Raw genomic sequence first — 18,680 nt, 5'->3', positions numbered from 1 at the left:
ATTAAATTGCTCAATGCTGATGGGATTCTTCCTCTAGCTCAGAAAAATCACCTGAGAGGGCATAAATTCAAATTGAGGAAAGACAGATGTAGGATAGACGTGCGGAAATTTGCCTTTAGCCAGCAGGTGGTTGGTTGGTGGAACAGACTGCCATCCCTTGTGGTGGAGGTTGATAGCCTAAATAAGTTTAAGGCTCAGCTGGACAGGTATTTTGAACGAACAGAGGGGTGAAGTGGTAGTGGGTTTTTTTTTTTTTTGGCTGATGCTGCATAAGCTTGCTTTCTTGCATCAAATGCCTCTACTAATGCTAATGCTAATGCTAAACTGCAGGTGACCTACTCTGTAATATGAAATACACCCCTATATCATTTGGCTGATGGGGAATTTCACTATAGACACCATTCAGTCTGGATGGTATTCTTCACCACATCTACGGCGAATCGTTTGTCTCCCATCAGAGCCATTCAGGTTGGATTTCTTCTCATCCGAGAAAATAACTGACTTCCACTGCTGGGGGGGGGCGTCCATTTGACATGCTCCTTACACCATATTAATGGCCTTTTTCATTTTTTGTGGTAGAAGTGGCTTCTTAGAATGACAGGCTACAAGTCCATTTTTGAAGAGGTGTCGTCTGACTGTTACTGAACTTGCTACCACCGTTGTATGTTTTTCCCATTCTCTTTTCTTAATTCAGACAAAGATGCTTTACCGTTTTTAAGGCATAAGCGCTTCAAAATGCGGTCCTGTTTTGGGATATGTTCTTCCCATTCTCTTTTCAGCTCAGACAAAGAAGCTTTACGGTTTTTAAGGCATAAGCGCTTCAAAATGCGGTCCTGTTTTGGCATAGAGATTCGTTTGCTTCTGGTTCCTTTTTTCCTATCAGCAGAACCAGTATTCTTGAGTTTGGAAAGAAATCTACTCACTGTCAACTGATTACAAGCCACTATAAGCAATACGACGGGAAGAACATCCTTCCTCACTTAAAGCAACAGTTGCACTCTTTCTTTGTGGCTTCAACTGCACGTAACTCGCCATCCTGACACAGTCAAGGAATGACTGCAACTCTTTCAGAATGTGTTTATACAGCTTAAAGTAACAGCTGACATCATAAGAAATATTGCCATATACTTACGTTATTCGGACGACAATTACAATTTTAAGGGGTGATGCACTTTCTTTGAACACCAGTGTACAGTATATGTCTGGGCAGAATTTCACACACTGCAATTCGAATGGCATACTGCCCAGCTAAAATTTAAGCGATTCTCGTGGTACCATATGATACTTCTCACTGATCTCGATTGATATTAATTCGAATATACTATACGATCGAGATCAGTGTGACAGGAGCATATAATGTTAAATTATGCAATTCATTTTTGCTCTGGATTGCTTAAGTCACATTTATAAATAACAGAAAATTTTATAATACCTGTATTGTGAAGTATTACACTTCGCAATACGTGTATTGTGATCTTTATAATGCCACCTGGCTGGCAAAATTTTCAGTGTTCTGAAAGTACCTTTTGTGCCCTTAATAAAGGATATCAATCATCTGTAATGCCATTAACTTTTGCTCCTGGCAGTCATTCCATCTTCTACCTTTTATTATCCTTTTTGCACAGTATATTTCCCATTTCCCTGATGATAGAGTCACAACAATATATTGCTACCTCTTGTGAGACCAGCTCATTCAATAATTTCATTATTGAATGTAATGGGTGTGGGGAATTTTGTTTTCTGCATCATAGAGATTAGCAAACTAATTATTTGTTAATTTCTTTTGGAGTAGCGTTTTTCATATAATTTATAGTGCACGTATATAGCGTATGTTTCATTAATTTCGCTTATTTCATTAGAGATGAAGAAGTTATGACCATAATTAAGAATTGATGTTTAACTCGTAAAGAAAATAGAACTGGTGACATGTCTTGCCAATACGGTTATAAATAAGTGATTGCAGATTTTGTTATTGACTAATTGAGAACTCCATAATATTTTTTATGCATTTTATTTTATTTTTTCTAGGAACATGAGGAAGAATGCTGTTAGTGAAATGTAAATAGCATTCATTCTATATTTATATATATGGTTTTGAAGTTTGAAAGGTAAATGTGTTTTACTTGGCAAGTAGATCAGGTCAGGTTGGAAGATAGAAGACATTATGCACTTCATGCAACTCAGTGTTTTGTCTTATCAATATTGGGCTAATATCTATTTTTTTCGTGTGAAAAAGTCATAAAGAACAAAATGAGTTCTATTTAATAAAAAACTGGTTGGTGATCCTTTTTAGAAAACAAAGTTCAAATAATGAAGGAAAAAACTATGGTATTTGAGTCATTCTTTTGAACATAAAATTACAAAGTTCTTTTGAACATAAAATTACAAAGTTCTTTTGAACACAAAGTTACAGTACACCTTTGATCAAAGATGTGGTGGAATAATGTGTTCTTGAATTTTGTGGCCTAAATATGGTGTTTTCTTACTTTAGAGTAGCTGAAATCCATCAGCTTCAAATTGCTGTAACATGTAATACACGAGTTAACAATAATGCCAATTGAACAACCATTTCTCTTACAGGTTATTTATTTAACTTTGTTCAGTAATTTCAGATTAAAAAAATTTGTTATGTTACTAACAAGTCTCTTTTTCAGTATGCAACAATGTAACAATCTTCAGCATTGCTTAAAAGTAATAATGTGGATGGAGAACATTTCCAAAAGAATATTCTGAGAATTTCCTGAAGTAATGATTACTCTTTCGCTGATTTACATAACAGATATTTTGGATCTAATTTTAACTTTCTGGAAAACTCAACTTTTTAGTATGAAGTGAAATATTCTGGAATGTTCTGGAACTTTTTCGAATGTAATAGAAAATTCTAAAACTCTTCAGAATGCAATGGGGTCAGTGTCCTTCAAAAAACAACAGTGTGTTCTAGAACAGTCTTTGATTATATAAATATCTAAACTCCTCAATTCATTCTGTCAGTAATACTTAATCCTCACACGAGTTAATAATAATGCCAAGTGAACAGCCATTTCTATTACAGATTAATTCTCTGTAATTTATTTAACTTTTTTCAGTAATTTCAGATGAATAATTTTAGAAAACAGGAGTAGCAAATGAAATTATTCTTCTCTGAAGAAAATAAATGTTAAAGTCACATAAGCATAAATATGAGACATTGTATTAAATGTGCTGCGAGGAATAAGAATCATTTTAAAAAGGTCTCAGAACTTTTGCCTTTGTAAAGAAATAAATGGATTGTATTTGAGTTTTATTTACCTCCAAGTCCAAGAGTGATACCGCTGGTTTTAGCAGTGTTATGATATCCACCAGTTCGTTGATATAGAGCCTCATTTTCTAGCCATGGCCTTATACTGCCAATTTAGTATCCATCATTCTCTGTTATGCAACATGTTTTGATGATACTCTTTATTTTTGATTCAGTGTAAGTCAAATTGTTAACATCATAAATGTTTAATAGCCTTTTCCATATGCTTACTATTGTACTCTTCTTTACTTCATACCAACTTACAGCCTGGTTTTAAATAGTACTTTTTATGTTATTATTGTTAATATTAGTCATTATCTTTTCTCCTCTGGTATCCTGCTTACCATCAGAATCATTTTTAAAAAAATAAAATACACAGACACGCTTCGGTTTTTTCCTTTCAGTGCAAATATTTGAAACTGACTTGATCCATAAATTATATGGGGGCTGTCAAAATGAGAAATGACACTTTATTGCTGTTGATATTATTAACAATAAAAAAAAGTAAGCAGCAGCCATTATCAATCCACTGCAGAATGGAAGCTTCACCAATTCATGTTGAGGGAAATGGACTATAATCTGCCACGCTGGTCCAGTGTGGGTTGACAGATTGACCGTATTTACCAATGCCTTAATAATTTAATTGCAAATCATTTTTCCTTTTGACTGGTTTTACTTTTATAAAGTGATTGTTAAACAATTTTTTAAAAAGTTTAAAATTGTATCATTAAATTCTTTTTAGAAAAAAATCTTCTTTGCAGAAATAAAATACATATAAAAAAAAGAAAGTAGTCCAGATTACAGGGATCTAAATTAGTTAGGCTTATTATCATCTTTTAGTTTATTGCTTCCAAATAATTACTTAACCTAGTATAAGTAGTAGAAAATGATGCAAGGAAACAAACTTGTACAGTATCAACCAGAAAACAGCATTTGCATCCCTCTGAAAATTAGTCAAATACTTAAATGTATTCAAACTACCCTTTTTCAACTTAAATTTATGTCCTGTTATGTATGTTGTCCTCAGAAAGAGTAAGGATACCAACAGCATGTAATTTACCCAATCCATTTAGTCTTAAATAATTTATTCACAGGTCTCCTTGCTGCTGCCTAAAGTCCATCTCATCTCATTCGGGATTAACTGTATTAAAACGTAATTTTTAAGTTAAATGAAATTTCACTTAAAAATTACATATTTACCTTAAAAGTTAAATATAGAGAACAATACCACAAAATTTTTGTGACAGCTGTATGCTTTCTGTATGGGTAACACTTGGCAAATAGAAGCAGGGCCATGCGAATGCAGCAGTATGGTTTCCAGATAGCAAATTCCAGAAAGTGTGAAGTTTAGTATTAGTATTTGAAAATGATTCACACTTATATATTGGGGTGGGGGGGACTTCCTCTATCACCTTTCCATCTACTCTAATAATTTGTCTAATTCTTCCTTAAATTTATTCAAACTATCCATTTCCATATCAGATGGAAGTTTTTCTAACAATCCACCACTCTCTTGGCTGAAAGCAGATTTCCACACATTTATCCTGCTACCACCCTTCCTTAATTTAAATTAATGTCTCCTTATTGTATGTGTTGTCTAAGCAAGACTAAGGATGCCATCAACATTTGGCTTACTCATTCAAAGCCTTAAACACTCACTGAGATCTTCTCATAGGTGTCTAGTTTCCAGACATATCAATTTGCAGAACCAAAGTCTTGGTAAGAGTATCTTTTTGTTCCCTTCACTAATCTCATTGCTCTGCTATGCATCAGTTCTAGCAGATCTTTGCTGGTGTATCTTTCCTAAAACAAGGCATCCAGGTCTGTATGCAGTACTCAAGATGTGGCCTAACCATTGCCTTGTACAATGGGTATAATCTCCTTATCCCTGCTGCCAAAATTCTTGTCTATCTTGGACAAAAAACCACATGAGCTATCCTGGCAGCTTATCTGCACTGCTCAGAGAACTATATCTGACTGCACAATTATCCCTAGGTATCTTTTGTTCTTCATCAAATTCAGTATGGTACCACCTAATTGATACATTATTCTAGGATTACTGCTGCAGTACTTTGAATTTACAAATGTTAAACCTCAATTGACACTTCTCAGCCCAACTGTCTAATTTCTCTAGGTCTTGCTTTTGTAGCATAATTTGAGTCTTGTAAATTAGCTTGATATGACTTCACTAGTATCGTTAATAAATACTGTAATCAGTAAGAGGCCCAGCAGTGAACTGTGAGGGACTCCACTAATAACATTACTCGAAGAACAGCAGTGCCCATCATTAAAAACCCTCTTGTCTGCTGCACTCATCATCTCTTTATTCATAGGAGCAACATACTCCTAATGCACACCGCTTCAATTGGTGCAGCAGCCTTGCATGTGTAATAGTATTAATTTTTTTACTGAAATCTAAATTTATGATATCAAAATTATTTTTTGCATCCAAATTCTTTAATTACCTTGTAGAAGCTAATCAGATTGATCATACAAGATCTCTCTCTCCCTTAACAAAAATGTTCTGTCATTGCTATATTGCATTTTTGTCCAGATGATTACTATATTACTTCTTTAGCCACTGATTCCATTATTTTCCTATGGAATAGAAGTCAAGCTTGCAGGTCTATAACCTCATTTGACCCATTGAATTGACTGTGCATCCTGTAGGAACCTGTCCCTGAAATCAAAAAATGCTTTCATAATTATGTCTTAATGTTTGCTTACTTCTTCCTTTGTTGATTAATTTAATGTAATTGGAGAGATTAAAAGCCCCAGGTGCTTTGCTTGCTTTTAGCTTCAACAATTTCTTTTCCACTTTCTTCTCAGTTATTACAAAATTTAGTCCCAAGTTATAACTTGGCATACTTCTGGTATTTCCATCTCTAAAAATGTCTGCATGCATGAATATTGATGCAAAATGTTTATCCAGTTTGTTAGTGGCTTGAGTAGGACTATCAGTAGTTATGGAGGAGGAGGTGTAGGGGGCACAAAGACAAATTGCAATCACATAGCATTGCAGGGTCCGAAATGCCTTCGTCATGCGGTAGAGGACATTGAACGGGAGGTCGCGTGAACAGCGATCCCGCTGGAAGTCAGCATTTGTGAACCGGTTCCCGAAGCAGTAGGATGGACGAGTATTCAAACGTTGAACTGGCCGACATGCACCTTGCGTATGGAGCTGCGGACTGTAACGGGCACGCCGCTCTGCGCTTGTACCAGGAACGTTTTCCGCACAGGCGTGCTCCTCATCATAGTACGATTTTTGCACGTGTGCACAGATTACGTAAGACTGGTTGTTTCACGAGAGGTACCATGAATCGAGAGCAAACGACGGAGATGCCAGACAATGAGGAGAATGTCCTACGTCTTGCAGAAGGCAATCCGAGTATGGGTACTCGAGCAATAGGCCAACGATTGGGTATTTCCCAATCCATTGTATGGAGGATACTGTCAACAAATCAAATAAGTTCATACCATCTGCAACGCGTCCAATCATTGGAGCCTGCGGATTATCCACTCCGGAGGACTTTTGCTACTTGGTTTCTTCAACAGAGGGCGGCAGACAGCGCATTTGCTGCGTCCGTATTGTTCATGGATGAGTCAAGTTTCACAAGAGAGGGAACCTTCAATCAATAACGCCCATTTGTGGGTTTGGAGAACACGTATGTGAACACGTGCAACTCAGCGCTGTTTCTCTGTCACTGTTTGGGCCGGCATTGTTGGAGACCACCTCATTGGACCGTACCTTCTGCCCCCTCGTCTGGACGGTAGGGCATACTTGATCTTTCTACAGCAAGTCCTGCTCGAACTTATTGAAGAAGCACATGTTCCTCAGTCGTTGTGCTGCTCAATATGGTTCCAGTATGATGGGGCTCCCCCACATTACACCAATGACGTCCGCCAGCACCTAAACGTTACATTTGGACAGCATTGGATAGGTCGTGGTGGTCCGGTTCATTGGCATGCTAGATCGCCAGACCATCTAATGCCTGGACTTCTTCTGCTGGGGTCAAATGAAGACATTGGTGTGTGCGACCCTCGTTGATTCAGTTGAAGACCTCGTCGCTCGCATCTCTGTAGCTGCCGGGGAGATTCGAGACACGCCAGGAATCTTCCAGAACATTAGGGATTCCATGCAGCGGCGCTGTGAAGCCTGTGTGACTGCTTCTGGTCGAACTTTCGAACACCTTCTGTAGCATGGCTTTTTGCCAATGTAAAACTTGTCATTAAATGATTTCTGTTACACTAACAAGTTGCTGTTTTTGTTCTTTTTCTTTGCTTCTTTGTTCACGCGACCTCTCGCATGACGAAGCATTTCAGACCCTGCAATGCTATGTGATTCCGATTCGTCTTTGTGCCCCCTACACCTCCTGCAAGTTTGTCGCACTGGTAGTGAATCACACTGCATGGTGGGCTAGTGTGGTTCGTTCCTTTCCTTCTAGTATTAACACAAGAAAAGAATTTTTTTACTGCTGTTATTTACATTCTTAGCCAAAGATTAACTATATAGCTGAGGACTTTAATTCCTTTTTCTTCTAGCTAAAAATTTAAATAAATATTCACTTTTTATAATCTTATAACAATGAGTCATTGTGTTCTCTCATAGCTTTTAAATAACTAAGAACAGATCTTATGTGAACAATAACGTCATTTAACATGATATAGGAGATTTATGTCAAGAACAAAAAAAAGACAGTTTTATCTTATGATTCAACATTTATTCTATTTCTGCAACTTTTTGAATAAAACTGGATGTGAAACTAATTCTGCACTTATGTGTCGAGACTTGCCATGTTTGTGAATGTTGCACAATAATAATAATAATAATACGATGATGTAACTACAGTGGATTCTGGTTATTTGGGCCACCGGTTAATCGGGGCAGCCAGTTATTTGGGACAAATCTTAAAGAACAGCACCCAATCGAGAAAATAACCAGGATTTACTTTGCTTAATTGGGACAACATGCCGTTTAATCGGGGCTGGAGACTGCAGCACTCGAGATTACCCTATGATTGTCTCCGACCATACCATGTGGTTCAGTCGGATTTTTTTGAGCTCACAACCATAAAACAATTAACAGTCCCCTGTTTATTGGGCTTTTCTGTTAGTGCTTCAATCATATAAAAAATTTTATTTTTCGAACCTGCTCTTCATTCCAATTTTTTAAGCTTCGTAACTTGTTACTCCGTTCTCACTTGCACATATGGTGTTACTTGTGATTTGTATGTGCTTATCTTTTTTACTGTTTTAAATTTTAGCCTCCACCCACAAATGTCAGTGAACAGAAATGTCAACTAATTAGTATGTACATATTACAGTACGTATTAATTAAGCTATGAATGTAAGCGTAAATTTAATTTTATTTTGCTAAGTGATACGTGATTTTTCACGTATCATTTAGCAAAATAAAATTAAATTTAGCATAGTAGCATTTTGCTACTATGTTAAATGATACATGATTTTCACGTATCATTTAATTTTTTTAATTGGTAATAAAGTGTAAATTTGTACTTAATATAATCTTTACTTTTACCTGTGGATAATATTCCTCCTATTTTCACTAATTATAATCGCTGTTTAATAGAATTAAACTTTAATTCACAAACGTGATCACAATGACTGGCGCTTACTACATATCATATAGTCCGAACAGTACTTTACTATGATGAGTCCCTCCTAACGTGATTTGATCGTACAGAAAATCAATCGTAACGCTGTATTTTTAACTATTTACGTAAAACTTTGCATAATTGGGGCAGCCACTTAATCAGGCCAAAATGCACTAGTCCCGATGTGTCCCAAATAACCAGAATCGACTGTATTTATATATCTTAAGGACCAGTATATATATATTTTTTTTTTTCCCTCCAAGGACCTATACTGGGCTACAGACCACAATTTGTGAAATATTACTCTTTGCCTAGCTGTCTAGTGTATGTGAAGTGCAGTTGAAGTGTTCTTTACATTGAATACTACTAATGCTTATTACTCAAATGATAATTTTTATCTAAATACTAAATCCAGAAAGTTCTTATAAATGATCCTTTAATTATTTCAAATGTTTGAAAAATATCTGTTATGCTGTGATGATTCAGCTCTCTTCTGCTGCAACTTGTGGTGCACATTTGAAGGATTAATAATCAAGAAGAACATTCTTAGGAGCACACAAGTTCAAAAATTCTTTTTTGCTGAGTGAATGTTCATTGAAATTTTGTTAGCATGTTATTTCCAATTACTATCTTTATAAAAGCTTTCATTCCTCTGGAAGACCTGTTATTTATTGTTGCACGATTATGAAAAGCAGCCCAGGACTTGTCTAAATGACAGTTTATCTCAGTGGTGGCAGATTAGGCTTTGTGATTGATACAGCCCCTCCTTTCTAGCCTGAATTAATTTCATTTATACAGGATTCCAGTTTTGACGCTATAAAAAGTACTTCATCATACTCCTAAAGTGGTAGTCTGTAGTATCTGACAGAAGTGCTATTTGTGGGAATCGTTTTTTTCCTCATTATTGAGGTATGAAAGTGTACATTTCTGGTAGTTTTGACTTTTTGTGTTAGTTAATTAATTAATGAAGTGTTATAAATAAGAGTGTTTATTTGACTAGGAAAATTTAAAGACACTTTAAATTAAATAAATAAATCTGTATTTGCCCTGCCATAAATAATACATTGGTAAGAGACAAATTGCCTTCACAGCAATAGATGCTATGGGATTGACATATACCAAGATAGATAATGAATAATTGAAATAGTGTCCTGCTTGAGTCCTATCAATTATTATTAATAAAATGTTCAGTTTAACAACATAGCATGATCTTAATGCTTACTATATACATCAGCCACTAGTTTTGCTCAGGCTTAACAACATCTATTCATCTTTAATTTAGATAATGTTAAAATGTTTGCACAGATTGTCCACGTGAATAGATAGATAGATAGAACTCCTTTCTTTCTCATTGAATTTTCACTGTCTCTTTGCAGTGTACTGGATTAACTGCAAGAAAGTGTTTTGGAGCTATAATTTTTAAACTTTTTTAATTATTTATTCCCAATATTGTAGAAAAGAATGCTACTATGCATTAAGTTTTTCTGTCCTTTACTGTCTGTTGTCCCATTTGCTAACAGTGATAGAGCTTAGGCTTATGCTCACTTTAGAAACGGCATATCCGTGAACCACCCTAAAGTTTCTAATAATGTTTCTAATTTAATATAATCATCCAGAGAGGAAAGCACTATTTAAAATCTTAGGGTACCACTGCACAAATTGTCCTTCTCGTAGTAGCTTCTCGTTGGAAATTAGGCGACCTTGATTAATGAACTTGTGCCAAACTTTGAATAAATGTTGCAGATCTAAATGAACAACCAAGCAGGAAATAAAAGTTACTGTTGAATAATAGAAATTTTTACTCTTACTTTTGTTTGGTTATTTGGTGGGAATTTTTACTAATTCACACATTGTATAATTTAATTCCTATTACTGGGCTGCACTGACCCAGTTCATCAAATTAATGAAGAGAAATTTTGCAAAAAAGGAACATACTTGAGTACATCAGGTTTGTCCCTGGGTGATACTATTAAATTGAAAACAGCATTAGTAACTTTAGGTTGTAACTTGACTCACGGACAACAATGTCATTTCTGAAGTGAGCATAATCCCAAGCTCTTTCCGTGTCACTAGAGGAACAGCAGTGCCTCAAGACAGTAAAGACAGAAACATATAACACAAAGTAGCATTCTTTTCTCAAACTATTTTGATACATTTGAAATAGTATCCTGTTTTTTTACTGATTTATTCCTAATATGCTTTGTAGTTTGGCAGGAGAGGTTTGAATTTGCCCTGTATATGATATATTATATAGTATAACAAATAATAAAACAAATATTAATTTATTTTTCAGGTGATAAAACCTATTGTCAAAGCCAAAATTGTGCCTGATGGTTTTATTAACAGTGCTGTGATCAACGATTACCAGCCAGGAGGATGCATTGTGTCACATATTGACCCTGCACACATATTTGATCGGCCAATCATCTCAGTGTCTTTTATGAGTGATAGTGCTCTTAGTTTTGGATGCAAATTCAGTTTTAAACCAATCCGTGTTACTGAACCAGTTTTGTGCCTCCCTGTATGCAGAGGTTGCGTTACTAGCTTAAGGTTGGTTTAGTTTTTTTATTATCTTTTAAGAAGTGAAGCTTCAAATATTGTTTTACATATTAATTAGTTGAACATGTATTTACATGATATTACTTTAATAATATTTAATTGCAAATATACAATAAAAACAGTTCTCCATTTTTTTAAGAATAAATTCATCAAAATAGGCATAAATCTATGATTAAGTGTATGGGCCATATTTCACCTTGCACAACTGCCGAAGGATTAATCTTTTAGCAGTTGAGTTGGATAAAATGACCCTGGTACTTAAAAAAATGATTAAGTGGATACTAGGTTATCATTAGGAAAGGAGTAGATTTTGATCTGCCAACTTGAAACATGATGGCTGCTACACAAATTCTAAGCAGTGGCACCAGTCTCAAGTGAAGAGGTACTAGACAACTGACAAAAACATTTTTATTTCTGTCCATTAGTTTAAAACAAGATGGCTGCCACTCTGATTACACATACAATGCACTTAGAACCTTAGTCTTAATGGTCAGATTCAAACCAAATTTAAGGAAATGTGAGGTTTTCCTTGGTAGCTGAAACCTGGGGTTAAGCTGAAATCCTTGTCCAAAAAAAGTAGAGAAACTGGAAAATTTTTAGACACAAATGTGGCATTGATAATACTGTAATACAGTCTAATGTAACTTTTTTATTTATTTATTTTTTTTTTTTATAATTGTTGGTTATAACTTTTTAAGAATTTTTTATGTGATATCATTTCTTTGTAAAAATATACAAGTTATATCAATTTTGAACACATCAATGAATTGACTAATGGGAGTAATTTTCTCCCAGAAAAGCTTGCATTAGTTCAGTAATAAGGAGGTTGCAGGCTGACTTTGATACACAGAGTGAAATGGCTAGGCTACCTCACTGGTAGATATTCTAAATTTTCTACTGTAGACAGGTGAAAAAATCATAAATAGTATATAGCATATAGTAAGACTGCCTGTCGTGAAACATTTTAGTAGTAGTAGTACTGATAAATGATGCAAGAAAGCAAGCTTATATAGCATCAGCCAAAAAAAAAAAAATTACACACTTCTTCTATCTATACCATCCGCCAAGAATTTGTGTAGTTCTTAATTTTTCTGCATCACTCTAGCTGTAAACTCCCCTGACTTTGTGTCACCATCCCAAAGTGAAAGCAAAGAGTAATTTTACAAAAAAATCTACGTGGATGGCAGTCTGTACTGTGTACCTTTAGGCAAACTAGGCAGTCACCTAAGACACCACGAGTGATGCTGATTGCATGGTTTGCCTGGGACACCAGTTACTGGCAACTATTGTGTGGCCATTTCTGAGATGGAATGTACCTGAATATGTCATTCCAAATGTACTGTAGAAGTTTTTGACACTCAGAGTTCACTTTTGGTTGGAAATTGGAGATGTTATTGTTTCACAATAACATCTCCAATTTCTGAAAGAAATTAATAAAACTTCTTGTATTTTTTTGCATGGGGATAATTTAATTTATTGTGTAATTCACTTACTGAAAACAATGTATAAATAACAGTGATCTAAAATCAGTAGGTAAAGGTTCTGTGGTTGGTCAGTAACAGCTCATGGCCACCAGTTTTTTTATTATTATTATTATTATTATTTACACTTCTTTGTAGTAGAAACAGAGTAATTAAAATAATTATAATTATTTTAATTACTTTAAGTAATTAAAAGCAGTAATTCTGTAAAACAATATTATTTGTCCCCACACACAAATAACATCAGAGCCACACAGTTTGGTTGGGTTGCAACTCAGTAGCTCAGTGAATGCATCTGTTAGATGCATTGTGTTTCGTTCTGCCTTGCATGGAAGAGTGCTGAATTTGTGATTATAGAAGCTTTACGAATATAATTAAGTTTAAAATGATTTTAAATTATTTTATTAATATATAATTTAAAATCAATTGATTATACTCATATATTTTATTAATACAACAATTTGCAGGAACTGAAATTCAACATTAATTAATTAGAAGGTGGGATCTAAATGATTGTTCATCATTGTGTGCTAATGAATTGATTGAGACTAGACTGTTACATCATGGGGTAGATTAAACAATTCTGGCTATGTTTTGGAAACTTGCTGTTTCTCGTCTTTAGGCCTGTGGGGTTAAAACAGTGGTTTTCAACCTTTTTTTAATAACGGCACCCCTAAGTAATGTATTTTATTTTGTGGTACCCCTACTCAATTTTCTTCCTGTTAGATCCGATTCTCTCTCTGTATATATAGTATATATATACAGAGAGACATACTATAACTTTTGTTATTTTCCTTTTTCTGCTTATTTTGCTTCTTAACTGTTATATATATATATAAAATATTTTAAGTATAAAATATTGTAGGCGTTAAAGAGCTTATGTATAGAATTAAAACTAATGAATATACCGTATTCAAGGAGAAAGTGCTGGACAAACTTTTAGTGGGAATGGATATGTGATTTTATTTATTTATTTATTTATTTTTTTTGCTGATGCTACGTAAGCTTGAGCAATTACAGAGAAGGAAACAAGATTAATTAAGTCAGACTAAAGGGTTCTATTACCAAGAGAGGTAAGAGAAAACTTACCAAAATGATAGCTCATATGCTTGCTTTCTTTTATCACATGCCTTCTACTAAAGCACTTTTATCTTTAAAAATTATTTTAAAATATATTTTTAACGTAATAATAGATTTTTCACAGTTGGGGTCATAATAGATTGAAAACAAAGATAGCATCAGAATTGTGAACAGTTTTGAATTATTTCATGCCAGTTGTTAAGATTATAAATGGGATAACTCTTTTGAGTATACATGTGATCTTCAGAAAATACTAGCTTACCCAGTTCAGGATTAGAGGATTAGGCATTATAATAAGGGTTGGTTAAATTGTATTCCTTCCTTACATTGTTTTGCCACTACTAATTCTAATAAAAAAATAAAAAAAATTAAAATTTGTACAAGCATTATAAAGATTTAGCTGAGTATAGGATTTTCAAAACCAAAATGGAATACTTTTGATAATTGATAGTGCATGCAGTCAGAGTTGACTTTTTTCTGGAGTTTTTTTGTTATATACAGGGTGATTCACTACCAGTGTGACAAACTTGCAGGAGGTGTAGGGGGCACAAAGACGAATTGGAATCACATAGCATTGCAGGGTCCGAAATGCCTTCGTCATGCGGTAGAGGACATTGAATGGGAGGTCGCGTGAACAGCGATCCCGCTGGAAGTCAGCATTTGCGAACCGTTTTTTTACTTTTTTTTCTGTTGAAGAAACCAAGTAGCAAAAGTCCTCCGGAGTGAGATAATCCGCAGGCTCCAATGATTGGATGCATTGCAGATGGTATGAACTCATTTGGTTTGTTGACAGTATCCTCCATACAGTGGATTGGGAAATACCCAATCGTTGGCCTATCGCTCGAGTACTCGGATTGCCTTCTGCAAGACGTAGGACATTCTTCTCATTGCCTGGCATCCTCGTCGTTCGCTCTCGATTCATGGTACCTCTCGTGAAACAACCATGTCTCTCGTAACCTTCTGTGCACACGTGCGAAAATCGTATGATGAGGAGCACGCCTGTGCGGGAAACGTTCCTGGTACAAGCGCAGAGTGGCGCGCCCGTTACAGTCCGCAGCTCCATACGCGAGGTGAATGTCGGCCAGTTCAACATTTGAATACCCGTCCATCCTACTGCCTCGGGAACTGGTTCGCAAATGCTGACTTCCAGCGGGATCGCTGTTCACGCAATCTCCCGTTCAACGTCCTCTACTGCATGACGAAGGCATTTCGGTCCCTGCAATGCTATGTGATTCCGATTCATCTTTGTGCCCCCTACACCTCCTGCAAGTTTGTTGCACTAGCAGTGAATCACCCTGTATATATATATATCTGATAATTAAAATAAATATGATATTTAAAATAAAAACATCAGCCAGTAGTACGGCAATAATGCAGAGCGAAACGAAATGCAAAATAATATAAAATAAACAAACAGGGAAGGGAAAGTAGAGATAATAGGACAAAAGGTAGTCGATAATCCCCTGTATAATTTAGTCAATTAAGTCATTAAGCCCAATTAATAAAACAATGTAAATTTAAAATAATGCCAATTATACATAATTTAGCGGAACCCCCTCGAAGGTACCAGTTCCAAAAGACATGAAATATCACCAAAAAAGGGTTAAAGAAACTACCAGAAATCTAAAATATCAAAATAATAGACTGACCATCATGCCCCATATCGACAGAGGACCACGAGGCCAATAATGGTCATGGAATCGCTGCATTTCAATCGTCATACAAATCATCGCAAAGGCAGAAATATCGAAGAACCAAACCACCCCTCCATTCTCAGATAGATCAACCAATGCAGAGGATTTGCATGGCGGTGGTCCTTATGCAGCGAAAAATAATCTATAGAACAGACAGCACTCTAGATCAGAGCCACACCACTGACATAATGCAAGCTTAACCAGCTTATATAATAGAAAGGAAAGGAATAGATGGCAGCACAGGCGCTGCTTATTTAGCATATCAACCCACTACTACCATTAATTTATATTATGTGAGGTAAAAGTTAGGCAAAAGTAATAAAAATAAATAAATATGGCTATGTAGCTATCATTAGAGGCAGCAAATGCACATCCTCCACATGATGCCTAATTATATCTGATAATTAAAATAAATATGATATTTAAAATAAAAACATCAGCCAGTAGTACGGCAATAATGCAGAACGAAACGCAAAATAATATAAAATAAACAAACAGGGAAGGGAAAGTAGAGATAATAGGACAAAAGGTAGTCGATAATCCCCTGTATAATTTAGTCAATTAAGTCATTAAACCCAATTAATAAAACATAATGTAAATTTAAAATAATGCCAATTATACATAATTTAGCGGAACCCCCTCGAAGGTACCAGTTCCAAAAGACGTGAAATATCACCAAAAAAGGGTTAAAGAAACTACCAAAAAACTAAAATATCAAAATAATAGACTGACCATCATGCCCCATATCGACAGAGGACCACGAGGCCAATAATGGTCATGGAATCGCTGCATTTCAATCGTCATACAAATCATCGCAAAGGCAGAAATATCGAAGAACCAAACCACCCCTCCATTCTCCATTCCATGACCATTATTGGCTCCATGACCATTATTGATTCCATGACCATTATTGACCAAGATTCCATGACCATTATTGGCCTCGTGGTCCTCTGTCGATATGGGGCATGATGGTCAGTCTATTATTTTGATGTTTTAGTTTTTTGGTAGTTTCTTTAACCCTTTTTTGGTGATATTTCACGTCTTTTGGAACTGGTACCTTCGAGGGGGTTCTGCTAAATTATGTATAATTGGCATTATTTTAAATTTACATTATGTTTTATTAATTGGGTTTAATGACTTAATTGACTAAATTATACAGGGGATTATCGACTACCTTTTGTCCTATTATCTCTACTTTCCCTTCCCTGTTTGTTTATTTTATATTATTTTGCGTTTCGTTTCGTTCTGCATTATTGCCGTACTACTGGCTGATGTTTTTATTTTTAATTATCATATTTATTTTAATTATCAGATTTAATTATCAGATATAAGTGGAGGACGTGCATTTGCTGCCTCTAATGATAGCTACATAGCCATATTTATTTATTTTTATTACTTTTGCCTAACTTTTACCTCACATAATATAAATTAATGGTAGTAGTGGGTTGATATGCTAAATAAGCAGCGCCTGTGCTGCCATCTATTCCTTTCCTTTCTATTATATAAGCTGGTTAAGCTTGCATTATGTCAGTGCTGTCTGTTCTATAGATTATTTTTCGCTGCATAAGGACCACCGCCATGCAAATCCTCTGCATTGGTTGATCTATCGGAGAATGGAGGGGTGGTTTGGTTCTTCGATATTTCTTCCTTTGCGATGATTTGTATGACGATTGAAATGCAGCGATTCCATGACCATTATTGGCCTCGTGGTCCTCTGTCGATATGGGGCATGATGATCAGTCTATTATTTTGATATTTTAGTTTTTTGGTAGTTTCTTTAACCCTTTTTTGGTGATATTTCACGTCTTTTGGAACTGGTACCTTCGAGGGGGTTCCGCTAAATTATGTATAATTGGCATTATTTTAAATTTACATTATGTTTTATTAATTGGGTTTAATGACTTAATTGATTAAATTATACAGGGGATTATCGACTACCTTTTGTCCTATTATCTCTACTTTCCCTTCCCTGTTTGTTTATTTTATATTATTTTGCGTTTCGTTTCGCTCTGCATTATTGCCGTACTACTGGCTGATGTTTTTATTTTAAATATCATATTTATTTTAATTATCAGATATAATTAGGCATCATGTGGAGGATGTGCATTTGCTGCCTCTAATGATAGCTACATAGCCATATTTATTTATTTTTATTACTTTTGCCTAACTTTTACCTCACATAACATATATATATATATATATATATATATGTATATGACTGATTTTTTATGACCATTTTTCAGAGCTGTATTGTTAAAAATTATAAACAAAAAAAAATTATTTAAATGATGACCATGTCAGTTGTAGTGCATCTTCATTACCTTTTGTCTTTTGATCTGCATCATTATTTGTTTAAAATTTGTGAAGTAGAGTATTTAAAAAATCAAATCCCTCATTGTTTGTGCATGCAGTACTACCATGCCCTCACATTTTTTTCAGCATGACTGACTTAAAAATGGTTTTTAATTAAAAAATTAATTGAAAGGTTAAAATAAATTAAAATAATGAAGAACAATCTTCTTTATTTAAAATTGTTTTATTCTTTTTTTTGTCAATTTTATCGAAACAAATATTATCAAATGGTATAAAATGTAGACCAACATACCTACTTGCATGAATTCAGTCTATCAATGCCAGTGCTCTGTTGATGATTTAAAAAATATATTAATTTTTCATAATTATATCTCTTTTATAGTTAAAGTAACAGATGACAGTGCACAGTCTTAAATTATTTCTGTCATATTTTCCAAAGAAACTGAATGGTGAAGTTATACACCAGTGTGCCTGCTAAAAAAAAAGGTTTTATGCATCAGGGATCATATCAACGGTCTCTGATGCATAAGATGTTGGTTGTGCTAAGTAATAAAATAAATCGAGAATGACGAAAGTGTACTAAATGTGATAAAGATACTAAATGTAATATAGAGATATACACAGAGCAAAATAAGTTAGAGCCGAATATAAACGAGAAGCT

The 18,680-nt window shown here is 34.8% G+C and overlaps 1 protein-coding gene across 1 annotated transcript in view; it reads left to right on the top strand.

Moving 5' to 3' along the window:
• LOC150083069 (RNA demethylase ALKBH5-like) overlaps window positions 1-18,680 on the top strand; it is an 89,111-nt gene that overhangs the window by 40,072 nt on the left and 30,359 nt on the right. The window contains exon 2 of the mRNA XM_090377007.1: window positions 11,186-11,442. Within this exon, the coding sequence (XP_090233133.1) occupies window positions 11,186-11,442 (257 nt within the window). The remainder of the gene's footprint in view (window positions 1-11,185; window positions 11,443-18,680) is intronic.

This window comes from Mastigoproctus giganteus, chromosome 7 (assembly GCF_048544385.1).
Source record: "Mastigoproctus giganteus isolate SK-2022 chromosome 7, ASM4854438v1, whole genome shotgun sequence".
Classification (NCBI taxonomy): domain Eukaryota; kingdom Metazoa; phylum Arthropoda; class Arachnida; order Uropygi; family Thelyphonidae; genus Mastigoproctus; species Mastigoproctus giganteus.
Note: the sequence above shows the minus strand (reverse complement) of the source record. Positions and strands in the feature narration are given on the sequence as shown.